Genomic DNA, 21,716 nt, shown 5'->3' with positions numbered 1-21,716 from the left:
GTTTTAATGTTTTATCATCCATGGAGCAAATAGAAAAGGACAAAAAAAAAAAAAAAAGACAGTATTGAGGGAGAGGACGAATGTCCGGTCGTTTGATCAATCGTTATACTCGTTGATAGGAGCAGGCCTTATGTCAAGCCTCAACATAATTGTGTAGCTAGATCATAAACTTCAGCAGGCTATATAGTAGAACAATTTCTCAAGCGTAATGCAAAATTGCGTTTGTTTACTCAACCTACACATGCTATGCTAACCTCGCTAAATCTTTCATTTTCTATAATACACAACCGCTTCTCAATGAAAGGGATGGAGTTATGGTACAATAAACGACAATAACTGTACAAAAAACTAATTATTTCCTGAACCGAACTTGGAATTCCACCGAAATTCTGAACTTGTAAATCATCATCACTTGCAAATTCCAACCAGCAACTGCCGACCCAAACACATTTTATATCGCGCGGGACTTCTCATAATGCCTGTCCGATGTGTCTCGCATTGCATGCCTGTCCTAGAAATATCCATAGAACATGTCGATCTGCTGCATCATCACCAATCAGACAAGAAGGCCCAACATTATGAAAACCCCTTTTTTTTTTTTTTTTTCATATGTACACAAGTCAAGAATTTGTTTTGATGTGAGAGTGGAGAATGAACCCACATTTTTAATTAAAGCACAATCAACAATCTCGTCTATACAACTCGAACCCACGTTCCACCGCACATAGGACAGCCATAGGCCCAACGACTGATCCACCATGCCTCCCGCTCATTTTGATTCGGTGGACTTGTAGCCCCTGGGGAAGCAAAAGCTGAAGTCTGCCGGAGACATCTTATGCACTGCACCAAAATTGATCAACATCATAAGAGTAGGAAAAACAATTAGAGACCACAAGCAGGTGCATAGACTGGATAGTAATAGAATAAGTATTGAACGTAGATGACAAATACTTCACACATGCTACATAGAAATTCAAATGAAGGTAGAAAAGGTAAATAATTTAAGAGAAGCAGTACAAAAAGGAGTAAAGAAAAAGAGATCATTGATGATGCAGAGACTATAAATGAGTTGTTTGAATTTTGCTTTTTCGGGCATCTTGTGGTGAATTTGGAATTGGATATAGAATATCAGAAACAAGATTCATAAGTAGCTACTAGCAGCAACTTATTTTGGATAAGAACTTTAACACGAATTTATTACATAATTTCAGGTACTAGATATGAAACTTGCGAATGCTGCAGTTCTTATTCAGTTGAGCTCAAGCAAAAGTTACCAAACAGCAAAAGTAGACAAGCAAACATAAAAAGAGCCTACAATCAATCGAAGGAAAAAAGGAACAAGACGACACCAGGAAGAAAAAATGGGACTGACCTTGTACCAAACCCCTTCAAGACCAGTCTTCCACACTGCAGTAACAACATCTCTTCGAGATCCCATAATCCCAAGGTATGCTCCCAGGCCAACAGAGGTATTCAAGCCAAAAGCTGCATCTCTTTCAGACATTCTGCGCTTCTTTGGCCATAGGCCATTGACACCACAATACACATCACAATTTTCCAACGAGCTGAAATCAAGGGAATCTGTGTAGCTACTCTGCCTAGGAGTATCATCAGCAGAACTCGTATCCTCTAAATCAGACCAGGGGCCACCAAACATATTTCGCCTGTGCCATTCTTCAGATGGAGGATGGAGTTCTAGTTCACGGAGCAATAGCCCAGCAGCATCTGCACCTCTGGGGCGGGGCATGTTCTGTGTATTCCCATTTATAGAAACAGAAAGATCAATTTTACCAGATCGAGTTAACACTTAGAACCAAATCTAAATAAGAGCGAGCAAATCTCATTTGCTCCCTGAAAATCCATGGCTTTTGTCTAAATTAAATCATAAACATGGATACCTGCATATGTGGGCCAAGGGATGCTTCTACAACCTCTGGCAATACAGTATAATTCCCATCAATATAATGCAGCCGCACCTGGATGTTGCCGCTTCCCACTTGAGAAACTGGCAATGGATGTGCCAGAGCAGATGTCCGCCGACAAAGATCCATGAGTATGAGGAAAAGGACCCTCACCTGCAAAAAACCAGCACATGAAGCTTCAAACTAGGGTAAACTAATCAGATCCTTAGCAGCTATGTCCCATCCAAATGTTCTGCAATGCCCAAACCTCAGCTTAGAAATGATGAAATGGGTCTTTAGCAAGATAAGAAAATAAAAACTCCAAAGCAATATGGTAAACGTAGAAGTAGAGCAACCCCTTTATACCTCCTCAAAAGTGTATCCTTGACCAGCATTGCCCGAACCCAATCTTGACCGCCCGGCAGGTCCATCTTCAGCTCCTTTCACTCCAGGTACAAGCTGAGCACCTCGAGCAGCCTGACCTTCATCTGATCTTACCATTGTTGGAGCCAGTTTAGAAGAAACAGAGTTGCCTTCCTCCACCTTGCCAGGAGCACCAGGCTGAGGTTTTTGCATATTTGAATCTGGATTTCTCTGTGCACCCCCAATAAAACGGGGGAGTTGTTGTGTTCGCCGAAAGAAATAACAGAAAAGCAAAAGTTGACATAATCTATGAAGGAAATGGCAGTCACCAATAAGCCTAACAGCTGGTGTTCCAGGAAAAGTTCCAGTATTGATGCTTATTGGCATGAAGGAAGATGGGCCACTTATGGGATTTGGAGTTGAATTGGACACTCCATCACTTGTGCTACTAATCTTAGCAATAGCACCTTGTACCCAAGCTTGCATCTGAGTACTTCCTGTAGAACTTGTAGTACCATTTTGACCACCTGGAAAGCATAGTATCACTATTAGAGGACATCCTAAGTTAATCAAAATGAGAAAGAGAATGGAAGTTTTCTCACTTATTTATTTTATTAAGTTGGCAGTTCATTTATTCATTTTCCTATCTTTATTTTGTGGTATTGAAATACAAGGCACCAAAGCATACAGACCCTGACTTGCTGCAGGAGATGCTGAACTTTGGGTGGGACTAGTCACCACACTGCGATTACTGCCAGTTCCAGCAGTAACTGCATGACTCGCCAATGTGCGACAGAAACTTGCATAACGCCGTAAACGTGTGATAAAATGTGAAGCTAGATCAAGAACTGCATCAACATAGGCCTGCATCACATCATCAAGTTTGAGAAGACAAACAAAAATAGAACATTTTGAGACAGTGGGTACATCACCACCTCAGTCAATGATAAAGACCAGTTCATATTCCATACTTCACAACCCATAACAGTAGTTATATCTTCAGAAAGTGAAAAAGGAGAGAACGAAAAAATGCAGTAGCAATGCAAAGACTTGTTACATTATATGCAACATTCACACTACAAATTAACCCAAATTAGTAGCATCAGAGAATCTTCACTATCTCAACTTTCAGTACTTGAAACATCAGAAAAGGAAGTCCGTAAAGAGCCAAAAGCAAACCTGGATACTTGGAACAAGGTTCGGTTCAACAGCCATGGCTTCTGGATCAATGCTTGATAATGTCTCCCCAGAAGCCTGCCATGGTTCAGGCACTAGAGCTGAAGGATTTATCAAAGCTGATTCAATGCCTTTGCCCAGCATATCAAGAAGCAATCTTGCTTGCATATCTAAAACCATTGCCCTAACCTCCTGAGCATTTGTACCTTCCAGAAGCCTGCACTTTATTCTGTCTAGGCTCTGCACCATACAAATCACATCTAGTCAACCAAATAAGTTTCATCCTAACAGCACATGTAATTATAATGCACGAGTTTTTGTAGGTAAAGAATATAGTGGCATTCACGTGACAGAAGATCAATGTGGATGGCAACTGATGGTTTAATAACTAGTACAGGAATGATCAAATCAAAAAAAGAAAAATTAAGATAGCCAACAGCCAAGTTTTAGACCCAAAAGCCCAAGATCAACATCACACCAAGGAGCATTCAAAAATATATATTGCAAATCCATTTAAAGCAAAATAAAGACACTTATCTCACATTATTAACTGGGACAGTGAAAATCATAAGATACTGTTCCAAAACAAATAACAATAACATCTAGAGGTGGTGATGGTTCAAGAGAATGCAGTGACAGGCTCCTTTGTCACCAATTTAATTCAAGATGTCATAATTAAACTGACTATTACAAGATAAAATATAATATGGTGTTAAGATGAAAATTCCAGAGGAACATACAGGACCATATTGTTGCCGATGCTGAGTGGAAGGAAGAGAATGAAAATCCGCATCCAAGACCGCGATAACACTGTTCAGTGAAACTGAAAGGAAGGGAGGTAAATTTGATATTAATGCACAAGAAACAAAAGGAGAAAGAAAAAATACACAGGAGAAAAATGCTTATTATGCAAGTTGTAAAAGGAGAACAGAATCAGTAAGAAATGAAGATACACTAATCCTCTCCTTTACTTTATTTCCTATCCATTATCCCTGTGAACACAGGATAAAGCTAAAGCATCCAGCTTTCACAATCCTGCCCACTTCTATTATTATTACCCACACCCACATAAAACAAAAATATTCATACCAATGCCGTCCTCAGCAGCACTCTGCGTGCAGCCAACAGCATCCCACCAATCAACGCCTACCAATAGGCTCCACCAAAACCTGCTCTGACGAATGCAAAATCAGAATTAATCCACAAAAAAGATCTAGCATTTATATTTAGACTACTCATGTAACTTCTGACAGACATACACTAACTACTCTAAGTACCTCTCAGCAATTGCTCTTTCCCAGGTCGATGAGTTAGCCTTCACCTGACTGCTAGGAACAGCTGGGGGGAGAACACGAATTATCTTCAATATGGTTCGGTCCTTGCTAGCATCATGCCAAACTGAAGCAGAGCAGCAGCTTGTGGAAGAAAATGCAGGAGCAGCAATGGCAGATCCAACATTAATCTGATAGCTATCAACAAGAGCAAAGTTGGGCCCAGAGAAGATGTGGACTCCACCCCGTAGAAAAGCAATAGCAATCTCACCACCATGAGCAGAATAAACAATTCGAGCAAGTGATCTAACATCACTTGGCAGATCAAAGGGATCAAAAGTGAGACTCTTAGCCTTCTCAACTCCAGAATCAGATGTCTTTCTCACATCAGAAGTAGGCCCAGCTGCAACTGCTTGGTGATTTTTGAAATCATTTGTCGGATGTATGCTAGTATCAACTTTGGAGACCCATACAGTTTGCATAGGTGCCTGCCCACCAAAACTCGAAGTAGGATTTCCAAATATTTGATGAAGAACAACAGGCTGAAGAGACGATTCCCAACGCTGAACTCTCCATCCCGTGATTGAAGGACCTTCATCTGGATCATAAGGAGACATATACTGCCCTGCACAGTGAAACAAATTATTAATATCCTAAAAGCATATATAGGCTGGAAAAGATTTATCCAAATGAAACATGAAATTTAGGCCAATACCATTCTTTTCCTAGTTGTGAAGCAAAATCTAGGTATATCTATGTAGATTATTAATTCAGAAGAAAAAATAAATAAAGAAGAGAAAAGAGCACATGAAATGACATTTTATTAAAGGACCAAATTTGAAGTCAGAATGCTGTACATACCCTCAACTATCACAACAGCTATCACAGAACCACCACGAGTTGGATCAAAAGCAACTGCAGTAACACCAGAGCCCCAAGTTGTGGTTGCCGCAGATTGAGCTGCAGCTTCAGGGCTAACATATGCAGAAAAATTTGAAACAGGTGAACAGTGAAGTGATACAGCGTCACTGAAATCTTGATCTGTTTGCTTTTTCCCATGCTTTGCTTCAGATATCAGATACTCTTGCCAGCTGAATAAATATGCAGCTAAAGGAGCAAAACCTGACCATGTAGGTGGATTGAGAGAAGGTGGGACCCCGTTGCTGGTACTAGTCTTTGCAATTGCTTGAAATCCAGGTCCAGGACCAGGAGTAACCTCCCAAACAACAACAGTAGAGGGGTTCACAATCGGAACACCAGCAACATGCATGGCACCACTATCTGTTACAATAGCATCAGCAGCCATAATCCCACTAGGCCCAGCACCCAAGAGTCCTTTGCTTGTGGAAAACCACTTTGGTGTTGCATTATTCTGACTAGGAGGCCACTGAGACCAATGAAGCTGCACAGATCCTGATGAAAAAACAGAACATACACACAGGAAATTGGGCCACCTAGCTGAAATAAAACCAGATACTAGATCAGTGATGGTGCTGTTTGAATATATTCGTTGTACATGCAAAATTTGCAACAAGTCTTATGCCAATGCAGGCTTTCATATAATCAATAAATTTCATGCATGATTACAATTATTTCTATGAAAAAACCATTCATTAAGTTCTCTCTCTCTTCCCACAGTTACACCATGGAATCCGTTAATGTGAAGGAAAAATAATCATTTGCAGTAATTGCAGCCACACACTATTAAATAAAGAATTCTGAAATCTCCTATTTCTGGAAATAGTATGACCATTCATGTTCAAAACAATGAAAAATATGATTCGAATCACCAGGTTGAAAAGCTGATATTCAGAGAATGGGCTTACACTTCACATTTCAATAACAGAAAACAAGGAATAGAGCTTCAACACAAGCTTATGAAAAACACCTCTCAGACACAAACCTGAAGTTTGAGACTGCTGTGAAAGGAATTTTTCCTCAAATGTTGACTTTGAATTTGTAGAACTGCTGGATTTTGATGAAAGCCACCTATACTGATTTTTTTTAATAGAGGTCAAACAATAATCAAAATGCACATAATACTAATGGAACTTGGGACAATACAATTAAATCACCACAAGAACAGTGTTTTGAACAATGCAGTTAAACAAATAAAGGGAAATAAATCCTCCCAAGAGAATCATACGCAAGTGAAAAGAATCTAGCAGAGAATATCACGTCACCACCATGGCCCAAAGTTTAAAGAGGAATTAAAGGAACCATTGCTCATCAAAAGCTTATCCAACAACATAAACACAAGATGGGCGAAACATAATCAACTTGAATTCAGGACAGGACAGCTATTCAAAATCATCATAAAATAAGACATCAGATAAATGTGAAGTTAGCACCTCAAGCACAAAACAATATCATAAATACAGAGCCAAAGTACAACATTAATTTCAGAATCAGACAAAAGCTAATAATATACATACCGGAGAGACTCCAGATAGCCACTTGGTAACAACTGCAATATCCTGACGCCATTCATGTTCACGCTGCCAGCAGCTAGCATCACGTACTAAATTTGCTGCACCCTGCATTAAAAGATGTGCTGTAAGCCAAGTAAGAATTTGAACAATCTATAAGCAAATTATAACCAGTAGTATATGGAGGAGGAGAAAATATATTACTAATAGAGCGCCAGCTAATATAATTACAGTTGAGTAAAACACGAAAATCACCATTACAAGCTTGTGAGAGGAAGAAGGCCTCTACTTATACGTTTGATGAAAACAATGCAGCAAGGTAGCTTACTTGAGAAGGTTGAGTCCATATAGTTATCCTTCCATGGAAATTAGCTATTAGCAACGCACGAGGGCAAGAAGTAGGGGACCATTCAATAAACTGGACAGAATCACGAGGAGAATCTGCAAGGAAGTCAATGGAGTGGCTCAAGATTTGGAAAATTAAAATCCAACAAAGATAGAAAATAAGGCATTGAAACAAAAATTATTAAATTGATTTTTATCAATTCTAAAAACTGAATGAACCAGTAAAAGCAGCAAGCTGCATCAAACTACCTGCTATAACATTAAAAACTGCACATTCAGTTGGTCTCTCAGGGATAACAATGTGTATGGGGATCCAGAATGGTGGATTTGCATTGGAGCTACATGAATAAATACTTGATTAGAATGGTTTCATGAAGACAAAAAAAAAGGGAATTAAAACAGAGGTTTGCATTCATCTTGGGTTCAATATTATTTCTTTTATGGCCAAATTAAGTAGATCCAGAAATCTTACAGGCGCCCATTAGTTATTGACTCTCATTAAAAGATTTACTTTTTAACAAGTTTAGATGTTTTCACATATTAAAAAGGATAAATAACTATCCAGGGAGTTAAATCGCACATAACATGATGTTCACTTGAAGGGGCATTTTAGCATCAGCTTTTCAGCACATTTGCATGCTGGTGGAAGAATTCCAACTTGCAACTTAAGCCAGCAAAAAGCTCTCTCATTTTTGGCTGAATTATGTTGGCAGTTCAAAGAACAAAAAAAAGCCACTTTACCATGGAATTCTCGCACAAGTTTCTGATGCACAAGCTATTGCATTCAACTTCCCACACCAAGCAACGGCACTGAAAAGACAAACATAGGGATCAGAGAAAAATGTTACAAAGATCATTAAACTTGTATGATAAACAAAATATGAGCAAAACACTCAACAGAAAACATCTGACTCATTTTAACATGAGCTGATGAGCAACATAAGTCATAAGACAGATATACAGCCAAATAAAAAATTTCATACTAATAGGACCATTGAATAATTTATAATAACAAATAATAATGATAAGAAATATCAGACAAAGTTATGATATCTACAACACTGAAAAAAACCCTGAAATAAGACTAAAAATGGTAACAGTCACCACTCTCTAAAACTAAAATACATGCTGTCTCATAACCTAGAAAGCAAAAGAAATCTGAGTTTTGAAGAAAAATTAAAACTTTCTAGCATGTAAAACCTCTTATCCATTGCCATTATATAACTGCAATGTTAAGGGAACCGCAGGATTTGTCTTGAAGCTCCTCACTTACTCTTAGCCTTAATACACTAAGAGTAAGGACGAACAAAATCTGCTGGTGTTTTCAACTTCGATCACCAAAGGAATCCTACACAGCTCAAGTTGTGGTAACGAAACAAAATTTCCAGTGAGAAATAGCTTAAATTTTCTAATCAAAGCTCAGAATTTGACCAGCAACTACTAATATACATTGGACCCCATCAAATTTCACAAAAGCAGTAATTCTATTGGCTAATAAAAGAAGGAGATAAAATTGTCACAGTGAATCAAATTTACCTAAAATTGCGACAAAGCTCGGGCACGCTCATCTTATGTTGCAAATTGGAGCGAGGTTGTTTCAGCCTGATACAAAACACAGTAGCAGGACTCATTGAGTCCTCCTCCATTGGGTCGTCGGGTTTCTCAACACTCTCTTCCTCGCTACTAACTGGCTCGGGCTTCTCCGAGCCGGCCGCCTTGGCCACTATTTCCAGAGACTGGCCCACACTCTCCTCCTCGTGGTCCTTATTACCCCCGGAACCCACTTGCTGCTGTTGTTGATTATTCATTTGCCAAATAAAACCCTAACCGCTATATATATATAGAGAGAGAGAGAGAGACAGAGAGAGAGAAAGGTTAAATGAATCTAAGTGGGTGCAAAAGTCGCAACTGAGGGCGACAGGTAACACTGTAGAAAGAGAGAGAGTGGGGTTAGCGTGGGTGTGGGTGTGACTGTGAATGGGTTAAGGGAAATTTAGAAATGAAATTTGGGGAGAGGTGATTTTGGATTTGGCTTTTTAGGGTTTTTGGTGCGATAGAAATCAGATTCCAGGTGTTGTTTGCTGGTGGCGTCGAAAGAAGAGAATTCTTTGGCGTCAGTCGTCACCACTGCCTTTATATTTTAGTATTTGTTTATTACTGAGATGATGTTTCTTCAAGACAAAGAGTCTGCTTGCTTGGTTTCTTCGGGTTTGGCATTCCATCTTCACCTCACTGTTTTTCTTTTTTCTTTCCCTTTTTTTTTTTTTTCTGCTCCCTTTTTTTCTGTCATGTCACTGGAAGGGGAATTGCAGGGAGTTGTCTTGAACCAAATCTATATAAAAATAGGGTTTTTTAAAAAATTATATTCGAACCGATTATACATTAAGATAACCCTTTGTTTTAAATTTTGATTTCTAAATTATAAATTCAAAATAATATTATGAGTTTGATAAATCAGGTTTCTGTTTTTATATATGTTTTCTAAATCAAAATATAACCATCAACATTTTAAAATCATAGCAATCAAATTTATTTTATTTGTTTTTCTTATTAATATTAAGAGTGAAAGGTTATTGTACAATTTATCAAATTATTTCAATCATCTCAATTAATAATAAAAATTGGAATCATAATAATATTTTTTATCCATTTGAGCGGTAAAAAAAAACAATAATAATAATATGGAAGTAAATATTAATTGCATTTAGTATTTATTTTATTTTATTTTAGGAATCATCAATAGAAGTATTTTTTCTGAAGTCATAGTTTGATTTGGGCAATCCAATTACTTAATGACGTTAAATCAATTTAGTCAAATCATGTGAATATGCAAAACACTAAAAATGAAAAGCCTCAAAGAATACCCCGACAAAAGCTTGCAATTGCATTATCGTATTTGATCGGAAAAAAAATTTACTTACCGATGTGATCTGATTAATTTTTTTTTTTGTGAAAAAAAAAAGAAATTTTAAATTCAAATTAAGATGATAATTGTATTATTTTAATTCGTTGAACGTGCAATCCAATACAAGAATTATTTTATCATCCGCGGTCAAAAGCAGTCCCACCATTTCCTATATACCAGCAGCAATTAGTCCTTTCCTATTGTTTGTCAAATGCACAATCATGTCAAAAAAGTTGATCAAATATACATTTTTTTATACTACGATGCTGATAATTCTTAGATAGATCCAAATTGATATCTTGGAAAAATAGAGCACTAGGACAATTGATGTCACCGAAGGTCAATTTATGTTTCCAGAAAGTTTAACTTATGAAACAAGTATGTATATGCAATTGTACACGTGGGTATGTTTTGTTGGCCAATATGAATTATTTTGCAGAGCTGTTGCTTTCAATTATCTACATCACAAACAATTGCTTTCCAAATGAATCATCCTTAACCATTCAAATTTTATTACTCTACGTTGTAGTTTAACACAGAAGTCAAGTGATATTTTAATAACCTCACTCAGGACGGATTAAATATGATACAATTATCCTTTTCACATTTTTTAGAAATTTGAAATTTGAATTATTTCGACCATAAAAATTTCATTCATTCAGTGAATATTATTCGAAAAAAAAAAGATATATTCATAATATAGTTTTACTTTAGTTGGTCTCTCATGAATATATACATACATACGTGCACTTGAAAATTTTTACAATAAAATATTGTTTAAATAGGATAGAGTTTCAAGCTCAATTATTTTGCAAATGTGTTGCAGATCAATTGCTTATGGTGTGGAATAAAATATAGGTTTTTATTAAGATTCGATCCTAAGCATAGCTACAGGTTTAGTTCGGAATATATTTTAAAAATAAAATTATTTCTCCCATTATCCGGATTTACAAATAAAATTAAGCTTATAACGATTCTCTAACATTTTTTACCTTTTTAGTAAGTACGGATCTGAAAAATAGATTTTTATTTTGTTTTTATTTACTATTCCGACCGTGGGGTAATTGATTCAGTAGAATAAAGATATTAGTCAGATTAATGAGAACGCTAGTTTTCAGAATTTGAATAACAAATTTTTGTCTAACTTCTTTGTCTGTTAGTCACGACCCACTGAGAAATGTTAAAATATTTTCAACTTTGTGTATTTTTCTAATTAATTATTTCGTGTTCCATTTAGCTCCATGTATTTTAGTTGGAAGTCTTTGGCATGTTTGAAATGAATTATCATTATTAATTACAAGTTTAAAATAAAAAATAACAACGTGGAAGTTGACAATCTAGAGTCTAATACTGTTTCTAATTCATGTGTGTGGACCAATTGTTCAAATTACATGTGTTTCTTTATAATAATAATAATAATAATTTAAAAAATTATAATAAAATTTAATGTTATAATTATTTGCTAGGATAATATGTAAGAATAATACTACTTATAAAATAATAAAAACCAACTCATCACTGAAATTTGCATGTGAGGTATAAATGATCTAAAAATAGGAAAAATTCATTTATGAATGAGACTACATAATAAAGGTAGTCATTTCATTAATTCATCAAATCGGTGAAAATAACTGTGGTCGAGAAAATTTAAACTCGAGACCTCACTCATTATATAAATAAGAAATCAATTATACTACCACCTAATTAGTCTCACATAAATGAGAAGACCAATTAAAATACTACCTGATTGGTTTATATATATATATATATATATATATATATATATATATATTATGTTTCGGTCCTGATATTATATGGTGAAATTTTTTTCTAATTTTAATGATTAAAAAGTATAACCCAAAATTAAGTAAACACTAATTATAAGGCGAAGTATCCGAATGTATTATGCTCAGAATCACATAAGAGTTGACGAAGTGAAATAGGATAATCATTCATGACCCAAATTTCCTGATATCAGTGCTCAACTGCGCAAATATCGTTTTTTTTTTTTAATAACAAAATCATTATCAGAATATTAAAAAATTCATTTTGAAATTTGACATTTCAGCTCCTCTTTGTCGCTAATTGCGTCCAAAAACAATTCGTGTAAAGGACGCTGGTAACTTATTTAATGGTTGTGTAGTTTGTCTGACTTAAATCTTCTTATCAGTAGGTTGTTAAAAAATTATTAAAATAATATGATTCATCTCTCATTTATACACCAGGAATAAAAAATTTTGAATTCAATATATAGAAATTATAAAATCTTAAATTATTAGAATATTGATAATTAAAAGAATGTTTTTAAAACATTAAATAATTATTTTTTACATATTTTTTCTCATATCCAACAATTAAATTTTAAAATATAAACATTTATATAATTTCAAAATTTTTAGTTTCATAATATATAAATTTTTTATATTTTATTAATTAATAGAAAAATGAGTTGTCTGAAAAATATTTTTCAAATAAATTGCTTTTGTATAATCTCATATGATTATTCAGATTAATTTCTAAATAGTTAAATTACATTTTATTTATTTCTATTTCCTAACATTGGCATAATTAAAAAAAAAAAAAGAAACGAATCACGTTGAACGAGTATAATTGATTTTATTAATTATGTTATAAAAAAAAATCCATTAAATTCCAAGAATAAAATATGCACCAGGAATAAAAAATTTTGAATTCAATATATAGAAATTATAAAATCTTAAATTATTAGAATATTGATAATTAAAAGAATGTTTTTAAAACATTAAATAATTATTTTTTACATATTTTTTCTCATATCCAACAATTAAATTTTAAAATATAAACATTTATATAATTTCAAAATTTTTAGTTTCATAATATATAAATTTTTTATATTTTATTAATTAATAGAAAAATGAGTTGTCTGAAAAATATTTTTCAAATAAATTGCTTTTGTATAATCTCATATGATTATTCAGATTAATTTCTAAATAGTTAAATTACATTTTATTTATTTCTATTTCCTAACATTGGCATAATTAAAAAAAAAAAAAGAAACGAATCACGTTGAACGAGTATAATTGATTTTATTAATTATGTTATAAAAAAAAATCCATTAAATTCCAAGAATAAAATATGCACCAGGAATAAAAAATTTTGAATTCAATATATAGAAATTATAAAATCTTAAATTATTAGAATATTGATAATTAAAAGAATGTTTTTAAAACATTAAATAATTATTTTTTACATATTTTTTCTCATATCCAACAATTAAATTTTAAAATATAAACATTTATATAATTTCAAAATTTTTAGTTTCATAATATATAAATTTTTTATATTTTATTAATTAATAGAAAAATGAGTTGTCTGAAAAATATTTTTCAAATAAATTGCTTTTGTATAATCTCATATGATTATTCAGATTAATTTCTAAATAGTTAAATTACATTTTATTTATTTCTATTTCCTAACATTGGCATAATTAAAAAAAAAAAAAGAAACGAATCACGTTGAACGAGTATAATTGATTTTATTAATTATGTTATAAAAAAAAATCCATTAAATTCCAAGAATAAAATATGGTCAGCAAAAATACTAAAATGTAATTATGTAATTATACTTAAGAAATAGGGTGTGAACAATGTTTAGACTTTGATTCCAGGCAGCTGGGTTAGTTGGATATCAATCTAGTCTGGCTTCCACGCAAAAGGTCACTTTCTCAAAACAGTAAACAAAAGCTCGCCCGTAAGAAATTACAACTCTCAGACTTTCTCCATTCTCATTCTTAGCCGGGTCAGGACGATCTTACATATAAAATCTCTGTTTCAAACATTAGAAGATAACAAATTCTCGCTCTCCATTTCAGCGCATTAGATAAGAACGATAAGGAGAAATTTACATATACAACTACTGCCTTCCACAGGCGAGGACTCAGAGCTCTTAATCAGCTAGTTTTGTATCGCAGACGAGGTAATTAAGAATTTTTAATTACAATTATTAGTTCACTTCCTGTGATTCTTTTTGCGACTTTAAATTGTTCGTTGCATTACTAATTCGTTCATTAAAGATTAGCTATCTGTTTAATTATTTTTGTTTTTTCAAGATTTTTGAAGTAATTATATATATATATATATATATATATATAGAATTGTTGTAGTGATAAATTGTTTAATGGCTTTAGCTGAGTTCAGCAAGCCAACTTTGGTGTATTGCTATTAATTGTGGAATTAATTGTTCTTGGAAGTTGACTGGTTATTCAATGTTCTAATCTTATCAACCAAAGTATAATTAAGTACATTGAATCTTTGACTTTCTCCCTTGGCTTTCTGTTTTATTTATGGAAGGCATGACTATGTGATCTGGAAGTTAGCGGCAGATAAGTTGAAGGCAGATATGAGGTATTGCTGTTTTGGTACAAAAGAGACTGCTGGAAGGGCTTATGGGGATGCAGATGGTGAGAATTTCTCCTCCTGTTTAAGAATGTTATTGCAGTAGTTTTGAAGTTTGCTTAACTCGATTAAAGAAGAACTGCATACTATAGAGGTTCTAGCTTAATCACTTCTCTGTCTTAAAATACTCTCTCACACACAAACAATTACACGTACATAGGTAATGCCAATTCTGCTGTAGTTTTGTGTAGTAAATATATGTATAAGTTCATATTTTCTGAACAGGCCACTAATTGATAAGCAGAGACAGATAGAAGCTAGTCCTAGATAAGTTAGAAACTAATTGATGTGTAACCTGTATCAAGTTTGTTCATCTATGTTAATATTCTTTACCTGCGGATAACTGAAAGGGTGTTTGATCCTTTCTGGGGATTAAGGTGGAGGGTTTTAGGGATAATATTGGTAGTTGTGGCAAGGGGCTAATGTGGAGAGGTTTTTACTAGTATTGTGATTGTATCAAGAGTTAATTAACATGCAACAGTTGAAGCTGGCCTTTGATTTTGACAATATCATGGCTGTTTCGAAACATTATTTTGTAACATTTAGTGAAGTTGTAAACTGCAATTGTGTTACCTAAGTTTTATTGTACTTTCAGCTACCGGATATTTTGTGTGACTCTCACTTTTATTTTCCTCTTTAACCTTTATCATGCATCACCATATTTTTGGCTTCCTGTTTATAATTTTTTCACATTGTGTATTTCTCATGTTGCTAGGATATTCAACTCGTGATATTAACTATATCTCGTATGATGAACTAAGATCAGCGACAGATAACTTCCATTCAACTAATAAGATTGGACGAGGCGGCTTTGGAACTGTTTACAAGGTGCACATAATTTATAGATGGTTTGACGTGTTAGCCTAATGGAAACTGTTGAACTTGATATCATTAACTTTTTGAATCCACTCGAAATACTACATACCTGCTGCTTTTTTTATTCCCATTATTCCTTATGTAAGTTTGATAGTCATGGTTTGATATATAATTGTCACTATATAGATTTTGAGATTTTCACATTGCTATCTATTATGCGTTTGCTTTAAGCTCATGAACAAAAATTCTTTTGATGTGCAAAAACCATCATTTTAACTAATCCTCTTGTTTGCCATTTTTTGTTCCTTGAACTAGCTGACCATATATATTTATAGTCTGTCTCAAGTTTATAAAGCCTTTTGCTTATTTTATTTTATTTTTATAATATTGATAGGGAACTCTCAGGAGTGGAAGGCAAGTGGCTGTGAAGACTCTTGCTGCTCAATCAAAGCAAGGGGTGCGGGAATTTTTGAATGAGATTGATACTATTTCAAAAGTTAGGCATCCAAACCTTGTTGAGCTGATAGGGTGCTGTGTTCAAGGAACTAACCGGATTTTAGTATATGAATACGTAGAAAATAACAGCCTGGATCGTGCATTGCTAGGTACATATATTAAAAAGTTGTCAGATACTTCTGAACATGGTGGGATTGGAATGGAAGGTGATATTACTTGTTTTGCTTATCTTTGCAGGTCCACGGAATCAATGTATCAAACTGGACTGGAGAAAAAGATCTGCAATTTGCTTGGGTATAGCCAGGGGCCTCGCTTTCCTTCATGAAGAACTTGTCCCCCATATTGTGCATAGAGACATCAAAGCTAGTAATGTACTTCTTGACAAAGACTTTAACCCGAAGATAGGAGACTTTGGGTTGGCTAAACTCTTTCCAGACAACATCACCCATATTAGCACAAGAATAGCAGGAACAACGTATATTGTCCTTAACTTCTATTTGATGATTATTTTGTTGGCATTCATCTCCATAACCAATGAGACTGTTTTTTGTCGATAAGGGGCGAAGTTACTTCTTATAGTTTACTCTAGTCAGGAGTTAATAAAATTTTTTATTCCCACTTAAAATCACCTGCTACAAATTTTCCATTTGTGATTTTTGTCTATTGGAACCTTGAAACTGGCCTTGCCCAAAAGAAAGAAAAAAGTATCCTCCTCTTTGTTAAGGTTGAAATTGAGAATCATTATGCATTTAGGTCGTTAAATAGTAGGAATCATGCATAACAGTTGCAGTATTTTCTAGTCCAAGTAAATGTCATCATAAGTGAAGCAAGAAAAAAAAAAAAATCTAATTTTCCTTCCTCCTCGTGCAGTGGTTATTTAGCACCAGAATATGCATTTGGGGGCCAGTTAACAATGAAGGCTGATGTATACAGTTTTGGGGTTCTTGTGCTTGAAATAATTAGTGGAAGAAGCACCGTGAAAACCAGCTTGGGAGAAACGCAGAAGCTCCTACTAGAATGGGTGCGTTTATTTTCTTCCAAATTTTCAATGTTCTTCGTGGTACCTTCAGAGACATTGCTCTTTTATTCACCAGCTTGTTGGCAATCTTGTTTTGCATCAGCTCATTTTATATGATAGTCCATGGAATAATTGTGGTGGAATGTTCATTATATAGCAGATTTCTCGATCAGAAAATTTACATTTCTGCCAAGTAATGAACATGCTCTTTCATGGTAAGAGATTATAGGCAATTACGTATCTGACAATCATTGTCTGGTTCAATAGGCATGGCAGCTTCACGAAGAAGGAAAACACCTCGAGTTAGTGGATCCAGAGATGGGGGAATTTCCAGAGCAGGAAGTCATTAGGCACATGAAAATTGCCTTTTTCTGCGCTCAGGGAGCAGCAAACCGAAGGCCACTCATGAGCCAGGTCGTTGACATGCTGTCGAAGAACATCCGGCTTAATGAAAAGCTCCTTTCACCACCAGGTTTCTTCCAAGGTTCAGAGGGCCTTAGTGGGCCACCATCTTCAACTAAAAGATCATCTGCTGACTCTACTACCCAACAGATGAGCTCTGTTCCTGTCACAATCACTGAGGTAACCCCTAGATGAAGAATAGTGTTATTTTGCTCTCAAGATGCACATGTTCATGTATTTCATTAATTATATCATGCACAGTACACCATTTCAATCATACACCTATATATTCTTTTTTTTTTTATTTTTAGGGAAAGTGAGCAGTTTTTACCCAATAGAAGTGCGAATTTATAATTTTGTCGAAGTTGATGCAAGTACATTTTCTGTACTATTATTGTACTTAGTTTTTGCTTGTCAAGTTATCGTGATGGCATGGAAATTGTTATATATATATATATATGATGAAAAGAGCTGGAAAAAAAATTGGAAAATAGAAGGAAAGCAGATGCATTTCGTACCTAGTTGATAAAGAAACTTTTTTGGTGCCGTTGACTTTTTGTTAGTGGACAATAGCTCTCCAGACGAAGCCAGACGCGAAAGTTAGGTAGACCAAAGAAAAACTTCCCAGAGTTGGTGGAGTTTAAAAAAAATTCACTGTAACTAAAAAAATTGTGGACTCAGGCCCCGTCCCTGAATGAAGCGGTGTGTGTCGGTGAGGAGATAAGAGTAAAGATATTAATGTGAATAGAGTTGTTTAATCTCCCGAATATGATATTTTTCTGTATATGTGATTATTTAGGTTTCACATTCATGACCTTCTCTTCCTAGTTCCAAGGTAGAACTGAAAGACTGCAAGTTCAATGGGGTTCAATTCATGCCCCCCCACTCAAAGAAATGGATGATCGAATCCTTTCAAGTTAGATTTTGCCGAGCTTTTTTCAGATTAATCGACATAAATCCACGACAATGCCATTTTTTTCTGAGTGAACTTTATTTCTCGATCAGAATATGCAAGATCTTCGTTAAATATAGAGATTCCCTTACGTATGATCCCTCTTATCCCATTTAGTCCCATATTCTTACATAAAGAGGAAACCATAGAGATTCTTTTACGTATGATCCCGTTTACTCCCATTTAGTCCCATATTCTTACATAAAGAGGAAAACACGTATTATCTCATTGGCTTTCCAATAGTTTGCTAAATATACAGCCATTCACAAGCGAAATAGAATGTTTCATTAAAAAAAGAAAAGGAAAAAAAAAATTTAATTGCACGCACCCGACGGCAATTTTCTACTGTTTTCCGTGCGAAGTAGCAAGCAAGCTTTAAGAAAACACAAGCTCATCTAAGAATATCAAAATCCCAGTTTATGCAATATGCCCATAAAAAGAATAATAAAACTCACTGTAAAATCCCCATACAAATATAAGAGACAATCATAGGCCATCGATGGACAAAAACAAGGAATAAGAGAACAAAATCAGAAAAGATTATAGAAAATACTAAGTTGAAAATACAAAGTTGAAAAAGCTAGTGCAACAGAGGTAACGCAATTAGGCAGTTGGTGTTGACTCGGGATCTGTGGCGGCTTGCTCGCCAGTAGGAGGAAGCTCTTCTTTGGGAGGCTGTGATGAACCAATTGAAGTGGCATCTTTAGCAGATGAAGCAGGCTCCTTTACTCCTTCTTTGGCATCTTTTTCAGTTTTCGCTTCTTTTACATCCTTTCCATCTTTGGCGTCCTTTTTAGGTGCAGGTGGAGGCGGCATCATGTGAGGTGGGGGTGTGTGTTTCAGCTTTACAAGTATCTGGCGCATCCTTGAAAGATCAGTAGGTTTTCCAGGCTTTGGGCCCTGGATGACAGTTATTGATGGTTTCTTATCTTGATCCTTCTTGCCTCTCTTCTTCTCAATATTAGGAACCTCGCGAGGAATGAGCTCCGCTATTGCTTTCCAGTACTGTTTGTCTGCTTCTTTATGGAATTTCTCTTGATTGGCTAAGTATAACTGTTCCATACACAATTCCAATATCTAAATTTAGCACCCACTTAAAATACAAAAAATTCTAGCAAATTGGGAAGTCATTAGGAAAATTTTTACCTTCTCCTTTTCTCTGTTAGTAGTTTTGTTGGTCTCCACATTAAGCTTTCTTTTCTCGTAGAAAGCAATTATATACTCCTCAGCTTCTTCAATGATCTGTTTCCTCAGCTCCTTCTCCCTCTTTTCCTTCTCCTCAAGATGAATGGCATTTTGGCTGCCCATAAAAACTAAAGCATGAGAAATCATATATTTAATAGACAAAAATCTAATGACAAATCTTCGCATATACCTGCTATATATCAGCATACAGATAGTAATAAGATAAAACACAGGATATCAAATACCCAAACAAATCAAGCATGGTGGCAACTTGAGACAGAGATATTCCAGGGGTTAAGTCCAACTTAATTGGAGTAGTTGCAAAAAACCTTAGACCTAGAAATATCCTAATAAATCCATGAGCAAAAGAAGTTAATCATCATAGTTAGGCAATAAAAGGCACATCGGTGATTTCTAGCCTAGGATTAAAACATAGCAAATTGCAGCATTTAATATCTACAGGTCTAAAACTCAGTTGAAATAAATTTTCCTTTTCTTTTTTTCTTTTTTTGGAAAGGCAGTTGAAATCAATTCAACCATCAGGACACAACTGAATTCCAATTTCACACCAACTCAGATGCCTAAAGTATTTGATGTTTTATAGACCCCATATCATAGCAAGTTACGCACACAGACATTTACACTATCTTCCAATGAATCCTCATCCCATAATTTTAACTTGAGATTTTATGATGGAGATCCCACGTCTACGCTAAATTGTCTACTATACAGAGAGAGAAAAAAATTCATCACTTCAAAATGTAGACGCATGGATTGAAAATCCCTTGGCAGAACTGGGAGTATCAATCTTTAGCGGACAAAGAAGATCAGCACACTGAATCACGAAGTTGCTCCGTGGATCTTCTTATCTGCTCTGACTCATGCAAACACTAGCAAATCAGCCTAATAGATCCCATTAAATTATGTTCCTCATTATCAGAAAAATTCTATGAAACGGATCGCTACATGAAATTCCAATACTGCATTTATTTAACCCAGAAGTCGAAGAATGCCACGCTGAAAAGTACTTCAGTGTATATCTTACAACTTATAACGTAGAATCTACTCACCGACTAAAAATGAATCACGGATCTCCGCAAGTTCATAACAAAAAACATCAGATCTAAGGCTAAAGAAACAGAGATCAAACAGTTCAAAAGCCTCACCGCCGCCACTCGCGAAGGGCATAACCTTCCTCGGGTTCCATCTCGGTAGGTGGAGGAAGCACCGGTCCATCCGATGCAAAAACATCATCTCCAGCTACATTATAGCCGTTGCCGTTGCCGTTCTCAACATGGATCGGGCTAAATGGACTCTGTGAATAGCTAGGATTCGGATCCACATCAGCAGAGGAAGATCCAAATCCAAAAATATCAGGAGAAGAGGCGGGGACGTGATCAACGGAGACATCTCCACCAGGAAAGTCACCGGAGCCGGTGGGAGTGAAGTTAGAGTAGGAACCGAAGTTGGCGTAGGTCTCGTCTTCCTCTTCTTCAAAGGATCTGTGATTGGAAGTGTGAATCTCCTCACCGTCGATGCCAAAGGAATCGAAAGAAGCCATTTGAACTTTTGTTTCTCCGACCTAAGATTTTTCTTTCTCTCGCTTTCTAGAAATGTAAAGAGTCCTGTAAACGGAGGTTTGTTTTCCTGTGAAGCAGCATTCAAACTTAGACGGGAAGAGTTGCTTTAATGCCTTTTTTTGACCTTTTTATATACTTACCGGTGTCGCTGACACCAGAAAGGAAAGGTTAAAGAAAAAATGAGGAAGGAGTGGATTTTACTGTTACTTTTTACCATTTACCGTCAAGTGACCTGAAAAACGACGTTGTTTTCGGAATTTGATAGATTCTTGCCTGGTATATAGCAACATTGTTCTATTTCCTCTTTTTTTCAATTTTCAAGTTGAAAAACAAATTCTAATATGTATTTATAATTGTTGTAGTAATTTCCATTTTTTAAATTCACAACAGAATAAAAAGGTTCCCATTTTTAAATTTATATCAAAATAATGGCCAGTTGGATAAATCCAATTGGAAATAGAAGCAGAGGCATCGTATTTCAAAT

The 21,716-nt window shown here is 35.1% G+C and overlaps 3 protein-coding genes across 7 annotated transcripts; 1 reads left to right on the top strand and 2 right to left on the bottom strand.

Annotated features, from left to right (window-relative positions):
• Nucleotides 1–91: 91 nt before the first annotated feature.
• Nucleotides 92–9,783, bottom strand: SFR6 (sensitive to freezing 6). Of its 5 annotated transcripts, none has more exons than XM_020685596.3 (17): nucleotides 9,022–9,783; nucleotides 8,227–8,295; nucleotides 7,735–7,823; nucleotides 7,469–7,581; nucleotides 7,147–7,248; nucleotides 6,615–6,705; nucleotides 5,573–6,169; nucleotides 4,718–5,336; nucleotides 4,530–4,609; nucleotides 4,181–4,263; nucleotides 3,444–3,680; nucleotides 2,957–3,128; nucleotides 2,268–2,791; nucleotides 1,899–2,075; nucleotides 1,373–1,750; nucleotides 662–840; nucleotides 92–541 (listed from the first exon to the last, which is right to left on the bottom strand). In XM_020685596.3, exons 1-16 carry the CDS (start codon nucleotides 9,291–9,293, stop codon nucleotides 694–696), a joined length of 3,750 nt encoding a protein of 1,249 aa, XP_020541255.1. In that variant the 5' UTR covers nucleotides 9,294–9,783; the 3' UTR covers nucleotides 92–541; nucleotides 662–693. The 5 variants fall into 5 exon arrangements, with proteins under 5 accessions (XP_020541255.1, XP_020541254.1, XP_020541253.1 ...); XM_020685595.3 differs by having other exon boundaries at nucleotides 92–538; XM_020685594.3 differs by having other exon boundaries at nucleotides 92–840.
• A 4,258-nt stretch (nucleotides 9,784–14,041) lies between these two features.
• LOC105649516 (cold-responsive protein kinase 1) lies at nucleotides 14,042–17,937 on the top strand. Its single transcript, XM_012236181.4, has 7 exons — nucleotides 14,042–14,344; nucleotides 14,719–14,828; nucleotides 15,539–15,651; nucleotides 16,034–16,244; nucleotides 16,333–16,570; nucleotides 16,966–17,116; nucleotides 17,381–17,937. Exons 2-7 carry the CDS (start codon nucleotides 14,768–14,770, stop codon nucleotides 17,708–17,710), a joined length of 1,104 nt encoding a protein of 367 aa, XP_012091571.1. The 5' UTR covers nucleotides 14,042–14,344; nucleotides 14,719–14,767; the 3' UTR covers nucleotides 17,711–17,937.
• A 926-nt stretch (nucleotides 17,938–18,863) lies between these two features.
• On the bottom strand, nucleotides 18,864–21,348 carry LOC105649515 (clathrin light chain 1). Its single transcript, XM_089716265.1, has 3 exons — nucleotides 20,819–21,348; nucleotides 19,614–19,767; nucleotides 18,864–19,520 (listed from the first exon to the last, which is right to left on the bottom strand). The coding sequence occupies exons 1-3, from the start codon at nucleotides 21,211–21,213 to the stop codon at nucleotides 19,071–19,073; spliced, it is 999 nt and encodes a 332-aa protein (XP_089572391.1). The 5' UTR covers nucleotides 21,214–21,348; the 3' UTR covers nucleotides 18,864–19,070.
• Nucleotides 21,349–21,716: the final 368 nt, after the last annotated feature.

This window comes from Jatropha curcas, chromosome 11 (assembly GCF_041381405.1).
Source record: "Jatropha curcas cultivar XTBG-Jc1 chromosome 11, XTBG_Jcur_1.0, whole genome shotgun sequence".
In the NCBI taxonomy this organism is placed as follows: Eukaryota; Viridiplantae; Streptophyta; class Magnoliopsida; order Malpighiales; family Euphorbiaceae; genus Jatropha; species Jatropha curcas.
This window is presented reverse-complemented; position numbering and strand designations above follow the sequence as displayed.